This window comes from Amphibalanus amphitrite, unplaced genomic scaffold (genome assembly GCF_019059575.1).
Source record: "Amphibalanus amphitrite isolate SeventyFive unplaced genomic scaffold, NRLGWU_Aamphi_draft 001060F_arrow, whole genome shotgun sequence".
NCBI lineage: Eukaryota > Metazoa > Arthropoda > Thecostraca > Balanomorpha > Balanidae > Amphibalanus > Amphibalanus amphitrite.
This window is the reverse complement of record NW_024882554.1, coordinates 79,844-96,136: the sequence shown is the minus strand read 5'-3', so window position 1 is coordinate 96,136 and position 16,293 is coordinate 79,844. Positions and strand designations below refer to the sequence as shown.

General features: G+C 48.1%; 3 protein-coding genes across 3 annotated transcripts in view; 2 read left to right on the top strand and 1 right to left on the bottom strand.

Annotated features, from left to right (window-relative positions):
- The first annotated feature begins 6,417 nt into the window (after nt 1–6,417).
- LOC122369670 (signal-induced proliferation-associated 1-like protein 2) overlaps nt 6,418–16,293 on the top strand; it is an 88,165-nt gene continuing 78,289 nt past the window's right edge. The window contains exon 1 of the mRNA XM_043344576.1: nt 6,418–6,625. The gene's annotated coding sequence lies outside the window, so the exon portion shown is untranslated. The remainder of the gene's footprint in view (nt 6,626–16,293) is intronic.
- On the top strand, nt 9,021–12,517 carry LOC122369668. Its single transcript, XM_043344574.1, has 3 exons — nt 9,021–9,213; nt 9,871–10,717; nt 11,076–12,517. The coding sequence occupies exons 1-3, from the start codon at nt 9,113–9,115 to the stop codon at nt 11,766–11,768; spliced, it is 1,641 nt and encodes a 546-aa protein (XP_043200509.1). The 5' UTR covers nt 9,021–9,112; the 3' UTR covers nt 11,769–12,517.
- LOC122369669 lies at nt 12,763–15,433 on the bottom strand. The gene is made up of 3 exons (XM_043344575.1): nt 15,259–15,433; nt 14,508–14,658; nt 12,763–14,037 (listed from the first exon to the last, which is right to left on the bottom strand). The coding sequence occupies exons 1-3, from the start codon at nt 15,325–15,327 to the stop codon at nt 12,875–12,877; spliced, it is 1,383 nt and encodes a 460-aa protein (XP_043200510.1). The 5' UTR covers nt 15,328–15,433; the 3' UTR covers nt 12,763–12,874.

Here is a 16,293-nt window from a genome sequence, read left to right as displayed (position 1 = left end):
CCTCGCTCCGTTAGTCGCCCCAAAAGGCGTTGTACTGGTATTTTATTGCTAGATAGCATGGGTGTAGGAGCTGAAAAAACAAGTGTAGTGATGGGTAAACAATGTGGCAGTCAGACGCTGTGAAATGTGAAGTAAAGCTGCGCTGGTGGTAGCTGTAACATGGCAGGCGAGATAGAACTGGTTGAGTGAACGATATGGTTGAGCTACTGCCGCTGTGTCACTCAGTGCTCGGGGTTACATGAGCAGAGTTAATACGCATTACAAACGGACTACAATGGTGAGCGAATAGGAAAATCCGTTCCTGATACGCATTTACTTGCTCATGTAACCCCGGTAAGTGATGGCCAGAAAGAACGGTGTACTGCGTGCCTTTGAGAACAAGTGCGAGATAGGTTTCTGAGAGGAATAACGTAAAGAAGATTACCAATCGCGGCTTTTTCATGAGCCATACCGTTATCTAACGGGGACAAACCCAGAAAGGCTCAGTCAGAGCTTTTGGTTTGCGAGGTGTTGGAGAATCTCAGTATGTTGTGGGAACTTAACGCTGTTCAGTGTGATTCCGTTGGCTGTTGCGCTGTGGTCCTATGTAGTCTGTAGAAGCATCGTCTATCTCCTCTCGAAAGTAACACTTATTGTATAATTTTGCTAGCTCGCGAAGTTTAGTCCCAAAGTTAAGGAATGTTCATTGTAATTGCATCAATAAATGCAGGACCGAAAACAAATGCGCTGTTCTTCGTCTATTTCTTGTTGGGATTCTTAATCGACTGATCTCATTTTCTATTACCGGAAACAACTGTTAATACGTTTAACTACATGGCAACCCTGACTGCGTATAGTATCGCAGGTACGCTGATGTGGCCTTTGGTCGTGGGCATTTACACATGAACCTGCTGCTGCGACCCTTATCGGTCTCCGGATACAGAAGCCCTTGAGAACCGGCGCGGGCGGACCTTTCGGACGAGGTCTTGCCGAGGTGATGCGGGAGGTAGAGGACGGACCGTCCATAGCGCCGGTGAGCTATTCTCTAACTATCTCCCGGAGTCAGGGTGGCTGCAATTTTTTTTGCGCTGCCCTGGCTTGGCCGGACTGACAAAAATGTAGAAAAAAAAAATCCCGAAATCCGAGGAGAAAAATAGGGGTAGCTCGTTTTTTTTTTTGTTCCTAAGACTGGACGTTTGAAATTCTCGCCGACTTGCCTGGCGGCGCAATGTTTGCCCCCCCTAAACTCAAATCCTAGATCCGCCACTGGCTCCAAGACACTAAAGTAAGACCTCAAGGGTTGGTGCTGTGCACCTCAGAAGCCCGGTGGTGACGCTGTATGCCGGCTTGGTTTCTTAAGGATTAGCGTGGGACCTTCGGGGCCTGCATAGAGTTTGCATGAGCTAGTATGTAATCTCAGAGGCATGTGTGTAATGTGTACACAGTGGCGGTCGCGGGGGGCCGGGGGGGGGGACATCAGGGCCATGCCCCAAAGGTCAATAAAGGGGGCCATCATATCATTTGACCCCCCCCCCCCTCAAACAACCAATGGGCCCCCATATAGGTGTATGGGGCCCTGGCAATTATTCGATCGTCACGAGGCTAAAAAAAAACACGCCAAGCTATTAATATAGCTCCCACACCGGTCTTTGAGCGTCCTACACTGACCTTTGAGGGAGCTTCAGTGGCGGTCAAGCGCCCACGTTGACCGCTAAGAGCCTACATCAACCTCTGAGGCCCCACATCTGGCCTATGAGGGCCCCTAACCGGCCTCAGGGATCCCAACCGGCGTCTGAGGGTCTCACACCGGTCTCTGGTGGCCTTATTTCTGTCTCTGGTGTCCCAAGATGAACCTTTAGGTGCCAATAAGGGCCCCGCACTGGCTGCTGAAGACCCGATGCCGGCCTCTAAGGGTCTGCATTGGCCTCTGAGGAGGGCCCATCTTGGCCTTTGAGGGCCCTCTGCTGGCCTCTGGGGTCCAACGACGGCTCATGCCGGTCTTTTAGGGCCCCACGCTGACCTCTGAGAGTCCATGTTGGCCTGTAATGAGTAAGGACCCACATTATCTCTGAGAGCCCAACTCGGTCTCTGATGGTCTCAAACTACTGGCCTTTGTAGTTTGCAGGCCCTGTACTGGTCTCTGAGGGCCCTAAACTGGCCTCTAAATGAAAACATACATGGGTGGGTTTCTGAAGATCAGAGGGCTCACGCAGTCTCCGGCACAGCCTTACGTTGGTCCTGATCGAGATTGCTTAAATTGCTTTACGTCCTGATGGTCCCGCGCTGATTCCCTCATATTTCGACGTCGGGTCCCCATGAGCCGGTGTGGGTCCTGGGGCTGGCAGAGACTGATGAAGTCCGTAGGGCTCAGGGCCAGTCTTTTTAGCAGTAGGACTACGTAGGTTGAGTGAGCCCCAACAGAGCCGTTGCGAAGCCCCGCAGGAGTCGCGCGCGGCCCTCAGCTGCCAATTCTGAAAGCTCGGAACCTGTGGGGGTCTCCAGAGGTCGGTGTACCTACTCTCTCCCGCCGCCACACAACTAGGTAGGTACACTCGGGGGCAGATTGATGTTCTACAACTCTTTATCCATCGGGTTCCTCTGACTCAGCATTGGCAGCAGCCGCCTGATACCGGTAGACTGTGCCGCTTCACTTACTTGTCAAGCGGCACAGCCTACCCACACCGTATGCCACCGGTCTGGGTCGGTGGCTGGAAGGCGATGTGGGCCGCCTGTGACGTCAGCGCAGCGGTGAGGGCCGAGCCCGGAGGCATATGGCTCGGGTCGGCGCGGCGCGGCGGCTGGCGAGGGCTGGGGAGTGAGGTGGGGTGGGAGCACGGACATCGCGCGGCTGCCGGCTGAGCGAGTGTAGTTAACTTTCGCGTCTCAAGGCGCCAATTATTTTAACTAACAATTGTGCTAAAGCAGTTGTTAAAATGTCCTATCCCCAAGACAGCGCCTATCATCATACTTGCAATCACATTACGACACACTTAGGTAAACGTGGCATTGGGACAGCCGATAGAATTTATATCACACGTGCATCGAGTTGCGGAGCTACATTGTTTTTAACAGATATGTATTAAGGCCTTGATTGAGCTCATTGGTGTCTATTATTTCGCACAGCAATCGTCCAGACACGTGGGAACTGGGGTTTTTGGATAGCGCGGCGTCCCAATTTTAAGCAACTCTTATACTGTTCCTCTAATATGTGGTCGCAGCCACCAATAGCAAACCGTTCCATCTAGGAACAAATAAGTCGCGCACCTGGGACGGTTCGAACCGGGTCTCTCCAACCGGTCACCCTACGATGCTAGCGTGTATCCACTGAGCTGCCGAAACCAGCGACCACCCGCCGCGGTCAAACGCGATCAAATGTCACAATACTGTCATTGGCGGTCAGCGGGTGAATGTCATTTTGTTTTGTGCGGACTGGGACCATTCTGGGTAGCTCAGTGGATGAACGCTCGTGTCGTGGGTTGGCCGGTGGGAGAAGCCCGGTTCGAACCGCCTGAGTGGCCGACTTTTTGGCTCCTAGTTGGAACGGTTTGCTATTGGGGGCTGCGACCACATATAAGAGCAACAGTAATTGTCAATTTTGTCAATTGATGTAAATAATAATCGCTTTAAATTGGGGCGTTGGCTGCGGCGCTACTCATAACCCCCACCTCCCACGTCTCTGGACGATTGCCGTGCGAAACAATAGACACCAATCTGCTCAATCAAGGCCTTAATACTAATATGTTATACAAAACATAGCTCCACAGTCACACCTCGATGCACGAGTGACATAAGTTCTATCGGCTGTCCAATTGCCACGCTTAAGTGTGTCGTAATGTGCATGGCAAGTATGATGATAGGCGCTGTCTTGAGGATAGGACATTTTAACAACTGCTTTAGCACAATTGTTAGTTAGAATAATTGGCGCCTTGAGACGCGAAAGTTAACTACACTCGCTCAGCCGGCAGCCGCGCGATGTCCGTGCTCCCACCCCACCTCACTCCCCAGCCCTCGCCAGCCGCCGCGCCGCGCCGACCCGAGCCATGCCTCCGGGCTCGGCCCTCACCGCTGCGCTGACGTCACAGGCGGCCCACATTATCTCCAGCCACCGACCCAGACCGGTGTCATACGGGTGGGTAGGCTGTGCCGCTTGACAAGTAAGTGAAGCGGCACAGTCTACCGGTACCAGGCGGCTGCTGCCAATGCTGAGCCGTAGGAACCCGGTGGATAAAGAGTTGTAGAACATCAATCTGCCCCCGAGTGTACCTATATGGGTAAATGTCATAGTCTAAAAATGCTCTCTGGGTTTCACATGCTTGTTCAAAGCAAGAGGTATCTGTACTTTTTAGCAAGAGGTACCTACCTATCTGTACTTTTCCGAATTGTTTTATAGTGGTAAGGTCATGAATCCGCGTGCCTGACCTTCCAGTATACCTATGCTACACCGATCCGTCGTCATGGTGCAGCGGCCCGACCGGTGGGCACACCGTGAGACGGTAAATGGAACTGGTGATTTTGCCTTAAATTGAGCTCAAAGATTTCACGCAAGAATGAGATGGATGAAGCATAAGTAATGCCAACTGTGCGGCGCCTCGTGGACGTAAAAAATTAGCCGATCACCCCCCCCCCCCCTCCCGGTGACGGAGAAATGTTATGTCCCGCGAGTGTGACTTTGGCCCCCCCCCCCCTTTTGCTAGCGGCTGCGACCGCCAGTGCTGCCACTCAAAGAACAGCTGCTGCTCAATTTGGGTAAATTGCTGCATTTCACTATATGCGCGCGCGCGTGTCTGTGTGTGTGTGCGCGCGAGCACGTCTTTTCTGTACCACCGCTACCGTTTGATTTAGAACAAACATCAAGTGGGCACGTGCAACGATGTATTAGTCAACATTAACAACGAATGTACCCATGGGCGCTATGCCACCTTACGCCATCTCCCGTCAGCCATTTGCTGATAAAAGACGCCGTCTGAAAAAGCCCCGTCTCGATCTCACCTTTTTCCAACCATCATAGCAGAATGAAAATACACACCGAACTTCTTTTAACGTGCACATCACGGCCACGCTATAGGCTCCTCCGCTATCACTCTGGCGAGCTTCCAGGTCAGTGCTCATGCTCATGAGATATATGTAGGTGGCCGACTGGCCATGTCTCCTGCCTCCTGGCCACCTGCTGCGCTCAGCGCTCGACCCCGGCGGTTTGCACAAAAAGCTTTGTTTTTCTTCACTTCAATGTTACAGAACACTCACAGTTATAACATATTGACTTCAAACAAACGTTTTAAAAATATGTATGCCATAACCAAACCAACATATACCCAGAGTTCAGCGCAGTGCACCTGCATCCGCGTCCAAACTGACACAATGGCGGTCACAAAATGGCCGAATGCCGAATCCCGGAGAAAATTAGCAACTTAAGGGTCCGCTTTTTCCCGCGCAAACCCCCCTCACACTGTAAAAAAAGTTTAGCACCCATGTCAAAAACCAGCACCCTATACCTGCTTATTTTAAGCAGGCTAAATGAGTACTAAATTTTAGCACCTTTTTCGAAAAATAGCTCCCTGTGCCGGCTTATTTTAAGCACCCTAAATGGCTGCAACCATTTAGGGTGCTTAAAATAAGCCGGCACAGGGAGCTATTTTTCGAAAAGGGTGCTAAAATTTAGCACCCAGTTAGCCTGCTTAAAATAAGCAGGCACAGGGTGCTGGTTTTTGACATGGGTTTTTACAGTGCAAGCTCATTTTAATCACCTAAGTACTAAATAACAGCACCACCAGCTGCAAGCGTGCTATAACCAGCGCCATAAAGATAAACAGATGCTAGCGCCAATCACCTTGTAAAACAAGAATCAAATTTAGCAGCACCATTACATGCTGGCGCCATCATGGTACTTCTTCGCGCACCAATCATGTGATTTGCAGCACAGGGTACTTGAAGTAAGCAACAAATGGGGAAGTTACTTAAATCTAGAATCCATTTAGCACCAAATTAGCAGCATGGATGCTAATCTTTTTTTACAGTGCACCGCCGGTATTGTCGAGCAGTTCTGTGGATTAGGGAAAGTGACCTGAACGGAAGTCAGTATGGCGGCGGCCCATTCAATAAAGAGCACCCACCTGCTGACAGCTGCTGCTCCCACGCCTGCCAACTCCGCCTCCGAATTCCACTCTCCACATTACGTTTTCCGGTTCCACAGTCCGGTCCCCTCTCCCTGTCTCCGGTTTCAGTTCGCTTCCGGCTTCACTATCGCCGTGACCGGCGTCTGTTTGGGGGCACGCATACGTGAACTGCGCCGGATGCCCGCGCGGCTCGCCGCCGACTTCAAAGTTCCCGCTACCGGCTGGGCCCAGTGCGCATGCGCGGCCGGCCGAGGCGGAGCGTTTACCGCCGCCGCGAGGGGAGGTTACCGCACGCGCTCAGACGGCCGGCCGCTGCCAGCGGAGAGGGTGGGGTGTGTTATTGCCGTGCGTGTGTGGGTTACGTGGTGATTTTGGCAGGGACGTGTGGGTGTGTTAGAGCGTATTCGGACGAGTGTGTAGTGTGGGGGTGAGAACTTATCACTCGGATTCACCCGTGGACTGGTGATCGTACAGTGCGGGACCGGAAGTTTTACAAGGAATCGCCTACGATTCAAACGGAAACACTTTTGTAGGTAAGTCGCGACGTCGGTTTATAGTCTGAACACTTTGAAACAACGTGCATCTCGTTCAGCATACACGATTGCGATAGTGGCAGTGCAATCTCAGTTGGGCAAACTAGACTTTTGGAATCAAAATATGGAGGCATCAATAATTTGATTCTGGTGGGAGGAGCCATGACCAAATATGGGCATGGAATCAATTTTTTGATTCATTTGGGTACACTTTTGACTTCAAATGAATCGTTACGGTTGAAAAAAGGCCCATGACGGTGAGATTTTTCTTTTAAAAGGTAGAAAAATGTGATAGGTTTGCAAAAAGTGTTACCTCAAAGCTAAGAAATTGTCCCCTTGGCCTTGTGAATGGGAAAAAGACAGAGCCACTGTCCATCACGTAAAAGCTGTTTTGAGGAAATCACACTGTATGTTATTTCTGTATCATGAATCACTTACTAACCAATCAGTATTTGTGTAAAATGGCAAAATGAAATTTTTAAACCCCTAATTATCATTGTTGTAGTGCTTTTATATTACTTATATGGTTTTTACCTGTTGCTTCAGTTTTTGTATTCTTGACATTTAAAAATTTTGAGTTGTTATCAAATGTAGTGAAGGTAAAGTACAACAATGCTATAGGTATCAGTTGTGGTGCTGAGGATACCACTAAATGAGAATAATAGCAAGATAAATGCTGTATTCTTGCAAGTCATTGTTGCCTATCTGTTAACATTACCTGTGAATCAAAATAATGATTAGCCAGCTGATGGGGAATCAATATTATGATTATCTGTTAAAAGTGAATCAATTCCTTGATTGCCTTTCACTACCTATAGAATTTAAATTGTTATGATAAGAGCAATATTATTTTGCTTAGGAGATAGTTCAAGCATTTCTGTTCAAGATCAGGCATGCTCCTTCTTGAAACACTCTCTTATTTTTATGTGATTGGTAAGTTAGAAATGGTCTGCATTTATGCCCAAAAGGAATCAATCTTTTGATGCCTCCATATTTTGATTCCAAAGGTCTAGTTTGCCCAACTGATCTACTGGTTTGTGCTCCCAAATCTGTTTCATATCTCAATCTGTTTCATTCATTAGCTGGTGCTAGCTGAGCTCTTCGGACAGTGACGCACTTCTAGTCGGTAACATTGCAGCTCGTTATAGTCTCGGCAGCCCACCGGTGCCACTCGGGGCCTTATCGCACCTTCCCCAGCGGCCAAAGGCTGTCGTGGAGAACGGGCGGTGTTTGGACTCTGATAGTGGGTGTCTGCGACATGGCCCGACGCTGTCACGTGACAGGCTGCCATTGGGTTCACCTGTCAGCCTGTCACCTGTCTCCTAAACAAGTGTGTGATGTGTCATTCATTAGACACACGCCTAGTCTATCACTCATTAAACTTCAGTTAGGTAATTGATCGGTCCTATATGATATTGATACCGCAGTGTTCGTCAGTCGTCGCTGTTATATGTTGACTGCCCGTCCCCTGGTCTCGTATCGGCTCGTTTTTGTGTACTATAGTGGCGTCAGGCGTGGTGCCACTGGCCTGTCCCTGGGGGCTCCTCAGTGTCACGGACCACTGTCAGCTCTGTTCTGTTTGATGTCCCCCTGTTAGCTGCCAGGCGTCTTTTGGATGCTAAGTGGATGTCTTTCGGTCGAATGGAGGCGTGTTACTGGGCTGCGCTTCTTCAGAGCGACACATTTGCGGCTGTATTCGTTTCACATTTCGTATTTCTAAGTCAGAGGGCTAGAATAGACGAAACACACATTCTCTCAGCCAAAATAAAGCTAGTAAGGAAAATCTACCTGTTGCACTGACGACCATGCGTATCAGATGCGTATCGTTCACTTCAGTGTTTCTTTCGTTTTCATTCGCGTTCCTTCAAGCGTCTGCCTTTAGCCCACCTCTGACCCGTTAGTCGCAGAAGGCATACTGGCAGGCCCGCTCGGTGCAGCCGTTCAAGTGCAGATCGCCCCGAAATGCCGCAGACTGCCGGGCGGCCAGCACTAGCAGGGTCTGGTCGGACGCTGCTCTGTGTTTACGAGCACTGACCAACGGGCCCTGACCAACGGTCAGTCATTAGCGGCTGATGTTTGGTCAGGAAACGCTGCGGCGCCTCGTCACTCGTCGGTATTTGGTGACGAGGGAAGGGGTAGTGGTATTCGGTAATGGCAGTGAGCACTGATGTTCCCCGATGTGCTGGTGTGAGCGATGTGCAAGAATTGCACCAACTGCAGAACTGCTAGCCAGAGTTTCACGCCAATGGGGCGTTCTAGGGGAAACTAATCCACCAGGTGGCTCTGCTAAGCAAAGCCTCAAAGGCGTTTGGCGCAGCTGTTACAAATCTGGCGCGCAAGGCTTTGATAGGCTGCGACTAGCGAGTTGTGCGGGTGAGGAGAGGAAGGGGAGTCGATTATCTGAGCATATATTTAATTGTATTGTTGTAAAAGTTATAGGAATCGTTCTTGCACGAACCTTGCTTTGAAATCTTAGTGCCTCTCACTATGGAGGTCGGATATGAAACGTGGAGTGTACCAAGACTGAAGGAAGAGCTGAAGCTGAGGAACAGTAAAACGTCTGGTCGAAAATCGGCTCTAGTGCAGAGGTAAGGTTTATTTGAGTATGTTTTATTTTATGATGTTTATCCCTTCAAAGATTCTAGCTATGCCCATTGATGCAAGGGCACTCACAAAGTAAGGGCGTAAGGGCCCATGCGGCATGCCATCCCCATGGCCCATTTAAATTGGGATTTGGGGGCCTGCCTCAAATGTGTTCAGATGGCCCCTAATGGGTCCTCAAATCAAACGAGCCCTTAATTTTAAGATTGCCAAAGACCATCTAAAAATTGATGGTGAATGAAACCCCTGGGAGGGCCCATCTCGGGTGAATTTTCTGGCTGGGGCCCCTGGCATGAGGGGCCCAGTTGGCAGGTCATGCCCACCTGGCACCTACAGCTACATAAAGAATCCTTATGAGTAGTGATCCCTAAAGGCTAAAACTATTATCTGAATGGACAAACTGCATCATATGTAGCATAACCGTGCTCTTGGCATGTAGCTTCCACCTGTCTTTAAGTGAAAAATATGGATAATGAGATAAGAGAGTAAAGAAGGCATGTTATCATTGTAACTTTTTGTAGTTCTCCATTTCTTCAAAAAAGTTAAAGGTTTCTTTTCATATGTCGTGTTATCAAATTGTGATGCATCTCTTTTTCACTTTCATTGGAACATTTTTCCCTAACATACTGAATATTTTTTTTCAGACTTCAAACTTTGGACTCTGCGTCTTACGTCCCTGGTGAATCAGAAACCAACCAGGAAAATGATCCAACACGGGCTGACTCAGCTGCTTGGCCTCAATCTACTGATTTCAAGATGTATGATGGAAATCAGCAGGAAAGTCTGACAAATGTAGAAATCAGCTTTTTCTTTGCTTCACACAGTCAGTCAGTGAGCCGAATGAAAGTGGAAAATCAGGCTGGGTACAAGATGCTTCATGAGATGTTCCTTCTGTCCCTACTTCATGCACGCAATGGTGAGGCAGACTTTTTCCGTGCACATGTCCATGCAGAAATGTCGAAGACTGTGACATACTATGCATATGTCCGTCTGCATGGTGGCTCAGTTGAGTTTTGCCACTGTGAGTGTCCTGCAGGTGCAGGGCCTCATGCTACGTGTAAACATGTTGCAACTGTGCTCTATGCCATTGAACATGCAGGCAGGACAGGGGAAGTTTTGGTGCGGAAAAGTGTGACTCAAAAACAGCAAAAGTGGCATGAGCCAAAGAGGGTGAGAGTGGCTCCGTGCGCACTGTCCTCAAGAGATATGCCACTAAATGTGTCTCAGGCATCCTCAAGTGATGAACATCATGCAAGTGGTTCTGGAGAATTTGTATTCGACCCACGACAAGAGCATGACAGAAACGTGCCAAAGGCGGAGAAACAAGCCAGGCTGAGATCTCTGCTGTTGAATTACCATGCTAACAAGTCTGGGCCACAAATGGCGATCATGCAAGGTTTTGATGACAAAGCCAACTGGGAGGCAATCATGCTAGACCATGATTATCTTGATGTTCCGCTGGACATCCAGTGGCTCTTCAGGCAGCTGAAGGTAATGAGGCCTAGGTTTAATTTATTGATAGTCACCATTGAATATTGTATTGTTCGTTGTTATTGCTTATTCAAAGACATTTGACAACTTATATGCAAAATATCTTTATAACTATTCTGTTGCCTGGAATAAGAAAAAAACATAGCCTTTTTCCATATACAACATAAGCCAACAACAAATGCTGGATTTTGACCACTCAATAAGTATTATCTTGAAAAGTCTCTGTTTGTTTCAAAAGTGTGTTTATCACGCAGGAAACGAATGTAGGTACATATGTACACATGTACCTGCCCCATATGACAGGAAGGAGAGACAAAAAATCAGCTCACTGACACTGAGTTGAATTTTTCGTTGGCAGGATACTGATGTCGGCGCAGTCGAGCAGCACACCAGAGGTCAGACGACCAGCAAACTGTGGCACGCAGAGCGAAGCCTGCGGATCACAGCGTCGAATGTCTCGACGATTGTCAACATGAAAACCCGCGACCCTCACCAGCTGGCTGCGGCCCTGGTCGCGGGAACAGGAGCTCCACGGTTTGCGGCGACAACGTGGGGACGAAATTTCGAGCCCCAAGCAATCAAACGGTACGAGGAACTCACTGGGTGTGCGGTGATGAAGAGCGGGCTCGTCATACATCCAGAGCTAAGAGCCCTCGCAGCATCGCCCGATGGCATTGTGGGCGATAAAGTGATCGAGGTAAAGTGTCCCTATAGTATAAGGAAAAGTGCTATATCGCCCTCGAACTACTCGCATATCGAGATCAAAGAAGGAGCTCTCATGCTCAAGCGGTCGTCCCCATACTGGTGGCAAGTCCAAACGCAGATGTTTTGCACCGACAAAGTCGAGTGTGACTTTGTAGTGTGCACAAAAGTTGATACAAAGATCATCAGTGTCCCTGCTGATACAGCAACTTTCCGCAACGTAGCTCTGCCCAAACTGGCATCCTTCTACGACACCTATATGGTGCCAGCAATTCTGTCTGCTAAACTTGGGATAACGAAGCCATCATCCATGGACATAGATGAGGAGCTGGCTCTTACTTACTTTTAAGCATCGCATGCGCGTTCCCGTTTAGCGCTCTGTCTGTGCTTGCAGCGTGCCCGTTTGAATGTCAAACTTGTGTATCAATCACCAAAAGGGCAAAGAAAGTGAAACATTTTCGTACACAAAGTGTTGGTACATGCTTTAATAGTAATAGGTACATCCCTGTTCGCCTCGTTTGATCCGTGGCCCCCGCCTTACCCCATCCGGGCTAACCCGTGCCCGGCCCCCCTGCATAAGCAGGGCAGGCCGGGCCGCCGGCCTGTCGCGCGGACCGCCTTTGGCCCGCGGGACTGGCCGGTGGTCAGGGGGCGCCGCCTCGCGTGGAAAGTCGCACTGAGGTGCGAGGCGGCGCGGGCGGGGGCCAGCGATCTTGTCTCAGCCACGTGTGTGACGGGCTGGGGTCCGGCATATCTAGACATGCTTATGTATGAAGGTGCGCCCCGACCGGGGAGCGTGTCTTACCGTGATCTGTGAAGGGCACTGGGCGGTGTCGGGTACATAATCCGTGTTTACTGTGAAGATGCATTGGCTCGTCAAAAACCGTGACTTGACGCGCCATGTCTATTCGTCGGCAGCTGGACTTCCGCGTCTCTGTGAAGTGTCGTTTGCTCTGTTCATTGCTCTCGTCGTGAAAATGACCCTCAATGCAAGGTGTATTGGTTAAAAAAGGGATATCCCTGTTTGTGTTGTGTTCGGTGGTCATGTATATTTTCCCTGTGCTGTAATGTGTCACAATACATTGAGCATTCCCTGAACGCTCCTTTGTTTTATGTCGTTTCATAGGAATTGATTGTTCGGTCATGGGTTATCAAAACGCAACAATGCTCTTTACAAATGTACACGGACAATTAAGTTACGGTACATCGTTGATCTCACACCCGCGGGTAACAGCAACAAGGGTAATAGCGGCTGCCTGGTATTTGAGATTCGGCTCAACTCTGTTACTACACGCGCCTGTATGCGTCCCTGTATTACACGTTTCTGAAAACTGCAAAAATTGATGTAATATGAGACGTGTATTCATTGATCTGTCGGAACATAGTAAGTCAGAGACATACATAGGTAGACACTAGGACATTCAGAACCTCTCGACTCACTGGAGTGTGGTACGCTTACTTCACTATATTCCTTCGGAAGTTGGCGAGCATGAAGCAGATGTACACTATTTCCGTGCTTAGCTTAACCTGGGATACACACATCCGACCACGTAGAATAGCGTAGGTCTTGGCTAACCCAATAACACGTTCCACGTGTATGCGTCGAGATGACAGGGCCCCCGATGCGGCTCTTTCGCTAGGCGGTAACTGTCCTCTACCCTTCATCGAGGCTGGGGTCACAAGCTTCACAGATCTAGACTCGGCGAGGCAGCGATCAGTGAATCCACGGTCAGCAATGACCTCCGCTCCCGGCCCGAGGCTCTCCAACAAGCCGCTTTCCTGCACTATCGCATTATCGCTGGTGCTTCCACCATATGTCTGGGAAACGTGAGTTACGATACCCGAGGGTGTTATTGCCACTAGTGTCTTCATGGTGTTTGTAGATTTGTACGTACTATACGTGGCCTGCTGCGCGATCACGTTTCCAGGCTTCACAGTTGCTACCTCTGTACAGTCTATAATCACCTTTGTGATCCCTGAATCCTCGCTGCGGCCCGCCCCGAACCCACAACCTAGTCCCATGTCCAGAAACTCGCGATACATAAAGTTCACCCATGTGATGACTATGTTGGATATCAGCGAGACTGACACGTCATACATCATGCTCAGTTCGAAAAGTTCTTTGTTTCTCTTTAACTTTACCAGTGTAATGAAGAAACAGTCTAGAGGAGGGATCACCGTGCAAGCAGAGCCATCCGGGTAATATTGAAGCCTATGCGCTGCTGGACCCAGGCAGTCAAATACGATCTGAAAGTGTTCGAAGCTATCAAACCCGGTATAGAACTTGATGGCCTTGTCATTGTTACTGAAGCGGTCTACTGAGAAGTTCACGCTACTTTGCTCTGCTTGCACGGATTTATCAGCACGCTCAGGTTGAGGTGCAGACTCATCAGCGACTTCAGCATTTTCATGGTAGTCATTCTCAGCAACAACTTCCTCAACTGTATCAAAGTTGCCTATCCTATCAAGAGTTGCATCAGGCTCTTCAGCAACATCTTCTTGTTTAGATGTGTGCTGTCTTTGTATGCTCCTGGCTCTCCTCTGCACTTCTACCTTATTCTTTGCAGAAGTCCATGGGAAAATGCTTGGGACAGCATCTTTTTTCAGCTGCTTCCTGACTGAAAGCAAAATAGGAGGAATTGTGGTTAGATTATGCATCAAAATGAACACAATATCAAAGGTGAAATGTTAATAGGTATAAACTACCTGGCAAAGAATTGCTATTTATTGACCTTGGTGTGATATTTTATATTGAATTGTGTTGCATTCCTTAACAATCTATGAAGTTACTGATTATGGATGTCTTTGTTCTCAAATGAATTGTGTCCTGATTTGCATTTTAAAAAGAAAGAATAGGTACCTACTGAGGCAAGGCTAGTGTAGGATTGCTTATGCTGGATTACATGTTAAGTTACATTTCTTCACATAAAAAGTGATAAGTGAAAATACGGATTCATCAACATGAAAAAGCAAACATGGGTACCTGTAGCAAATGTTGAAAGTGAGTGCCAGATTTGAAATCCCATGCTTAGATGACAAATTGTCTTTGAATGAAAATTGTTTTTTTGTTGACAGTTTATTTACTTACCAATTCCTGCCATCTTGGATGTCCAGGATGGCTCCATATAATCATTCGGTGTGAAGTGTTTTCGACAAACTACAGATGATGCTGAAGGCTTCCACACAGATCCTCGTTTTGAACCTTCTCTCCTGATCTTCACCAACCAGGTCTTGCGGAGCTGTGGTGGGTAAAAACAGTCATGTAAAATGTGGCAATGTCTTTATGTGAGATCTGAAGAAATAGCTTTACATTTGCATTACTTGTGCAAGCAAGCATGTTAATACATTTCCAGGTCAGGGTATCAAGACCAATTTATAAGAATGTGCAAGTTGCATGTGAAAACAGACATTACGGCCTCAGTGAGACATCTTTAAGCCAAAAGGCTGTGGAAAGTTCAAAAGGAGTTTCAGCAATGGCATACTTAAATGGCAGGCAGCCGACATGATATACTACACATGATCAATCCATGATAGGTATGCCCTTCAGGCTGTATCAGTAGCAAACATATGCCAATTTCTTGTACACATAGCCCTTGGTGGTGAATGGTTTCAAAAGTTGGTGTCAGTGTGGCGAGGAACATCTCGGTGTGGCCTAGCATCAATGTTGTGGTCTGGGTCATGCCACACCTGTCATGCCACATTATCCACCCATGTACATGACTGATGCATTTCATGAGCTAAAACCTCTGACAAAATTTCAAGTCCACCTTGCCATTTGGACATAAAAACATTGAATATGTTATATGACGTGTGGTAACCGGGTTATTCACTTGGCTCACCTTCTCTTCACGTGGTATTTTGTGCCCTCCAACAGTGCTACTGCATCCAGGAACACAGCAGCCAACCATGTTTGCAGACTTCTTTATTTTATCCAAGGCCTTCTAACGCTTTTATCTAACGCTTCCGATCGTCTTTTCAACAAGCTCAATCACAATCTGATAAACCCGACTTCAAACTCTACTCAGATTCAAGTTCGAAAGACATACGCATTATATTCGAAATTTCTTCCCAGCGTCAGTCAGCCATCATTTCCATGAAACTGATTCGCTTACAATGGCAACTGAGAGCAGCTCCAGTACAAAAAAGTAAAAATGAACACGATAAGACTGCGCCGCATTTGGAACATCTGCGCAAAAAAACTTTGAGGCTTTGACTAGCAGCGACATCTATATGAGCTTCTCGTGGAACGCCCCATTAGTGGTTCCGCCAACGCACAGTGGGCGATCCGGCCGGTGTAGCCTCGCGAAACCTATCGGCATTTATAACATCCATATTTTTGAAGCTAGAACCACAATATTTAGGAGCAACCTTCTTGAATATCCAATGAGCATATGTTTTAAATAAGGACTATCTCTTTTAGGATTTGTGCTCTGTGGCGAGCTTGCAATTTGCCTAATTGCCGCTCGAATAACGCATGAATACTTTTGAGGGTAGGTCGAAATTAATGACGATATGAGCTGGGTAGGACATCGAAATGGTGTGTACCTCCGTAGAAAATTGCTTCCAAGCCAACTTTTTATTCAAACGATTATGCCCTACCAATTTATACATACCATGAAACAGCGTAAATCTCGCCCGGCAAGGCCCCATTTCATAACGTGACCAAAGCAGCGGGTTTGGTTTTTGGTAAATAACTTCGCAAAAAATGGCCGCAGAACCACGATTTTGACATCGTCGTGTTCGCCTTGCTCAGGCGCGTCGAATGGTATACTTTTTGGTTCAGGTGAGGCCACCGTAAGGTGTTGACCTGTTGACCTCGAGTCAAGGTCAGGTCAGAGGTCTTCAAATCACGAAGTTGGTCGAATGAGGTCATA

Excerpts from the sequence above, each read along its gene's own strand:
- LOC122369668 (XM_043344574.1), top strand. The coding sequence starts at position 9,113 with ATGGAGGTCGGATATGAAACGTGGAGTGTACCAAGACTGAAGGAAGAG. Across the intron at positions 9,214-9,870 it reads AAATCGGCTCTAGTGCAGAG|ACTTCAAACTTTGGACTCTG; the intron begins GTAAGGTTTATT and ends ATTTTTTTTCAG. Across the intron at positions 10,718-11,075 it reads GGCTCTTCAGGCAGCTGAAG|GATACTGATGTCGGCGCAGT; the intron begins GTAATGAGGCCT and ends TTTCGTTGGCAG.
- LOC122369669 (XM_043344575.1), bottom strand. The coding sequence starts at position 15,327 with ATGGTTGGCTGCTGTGTTCCTGGATGCAGTAGCACTGTTGGAGGGCAC. Across the intron at positions 14,659-15,258 it reads AAATACCACGTGAAGAGAAG|CTCCGCAAGACCTGGTTGGT; the intron begins GTGAGCCAAGTG and ends TACCCACCACAG. Across the intron at positions 14,038-14,507 it reads ATCCAAGATGGCAGGAATTG|TCAGGAAGCAGCTGAAAAAA; the intron begins GTAAGTAAATAA and ends TTTTGCTTTCAG.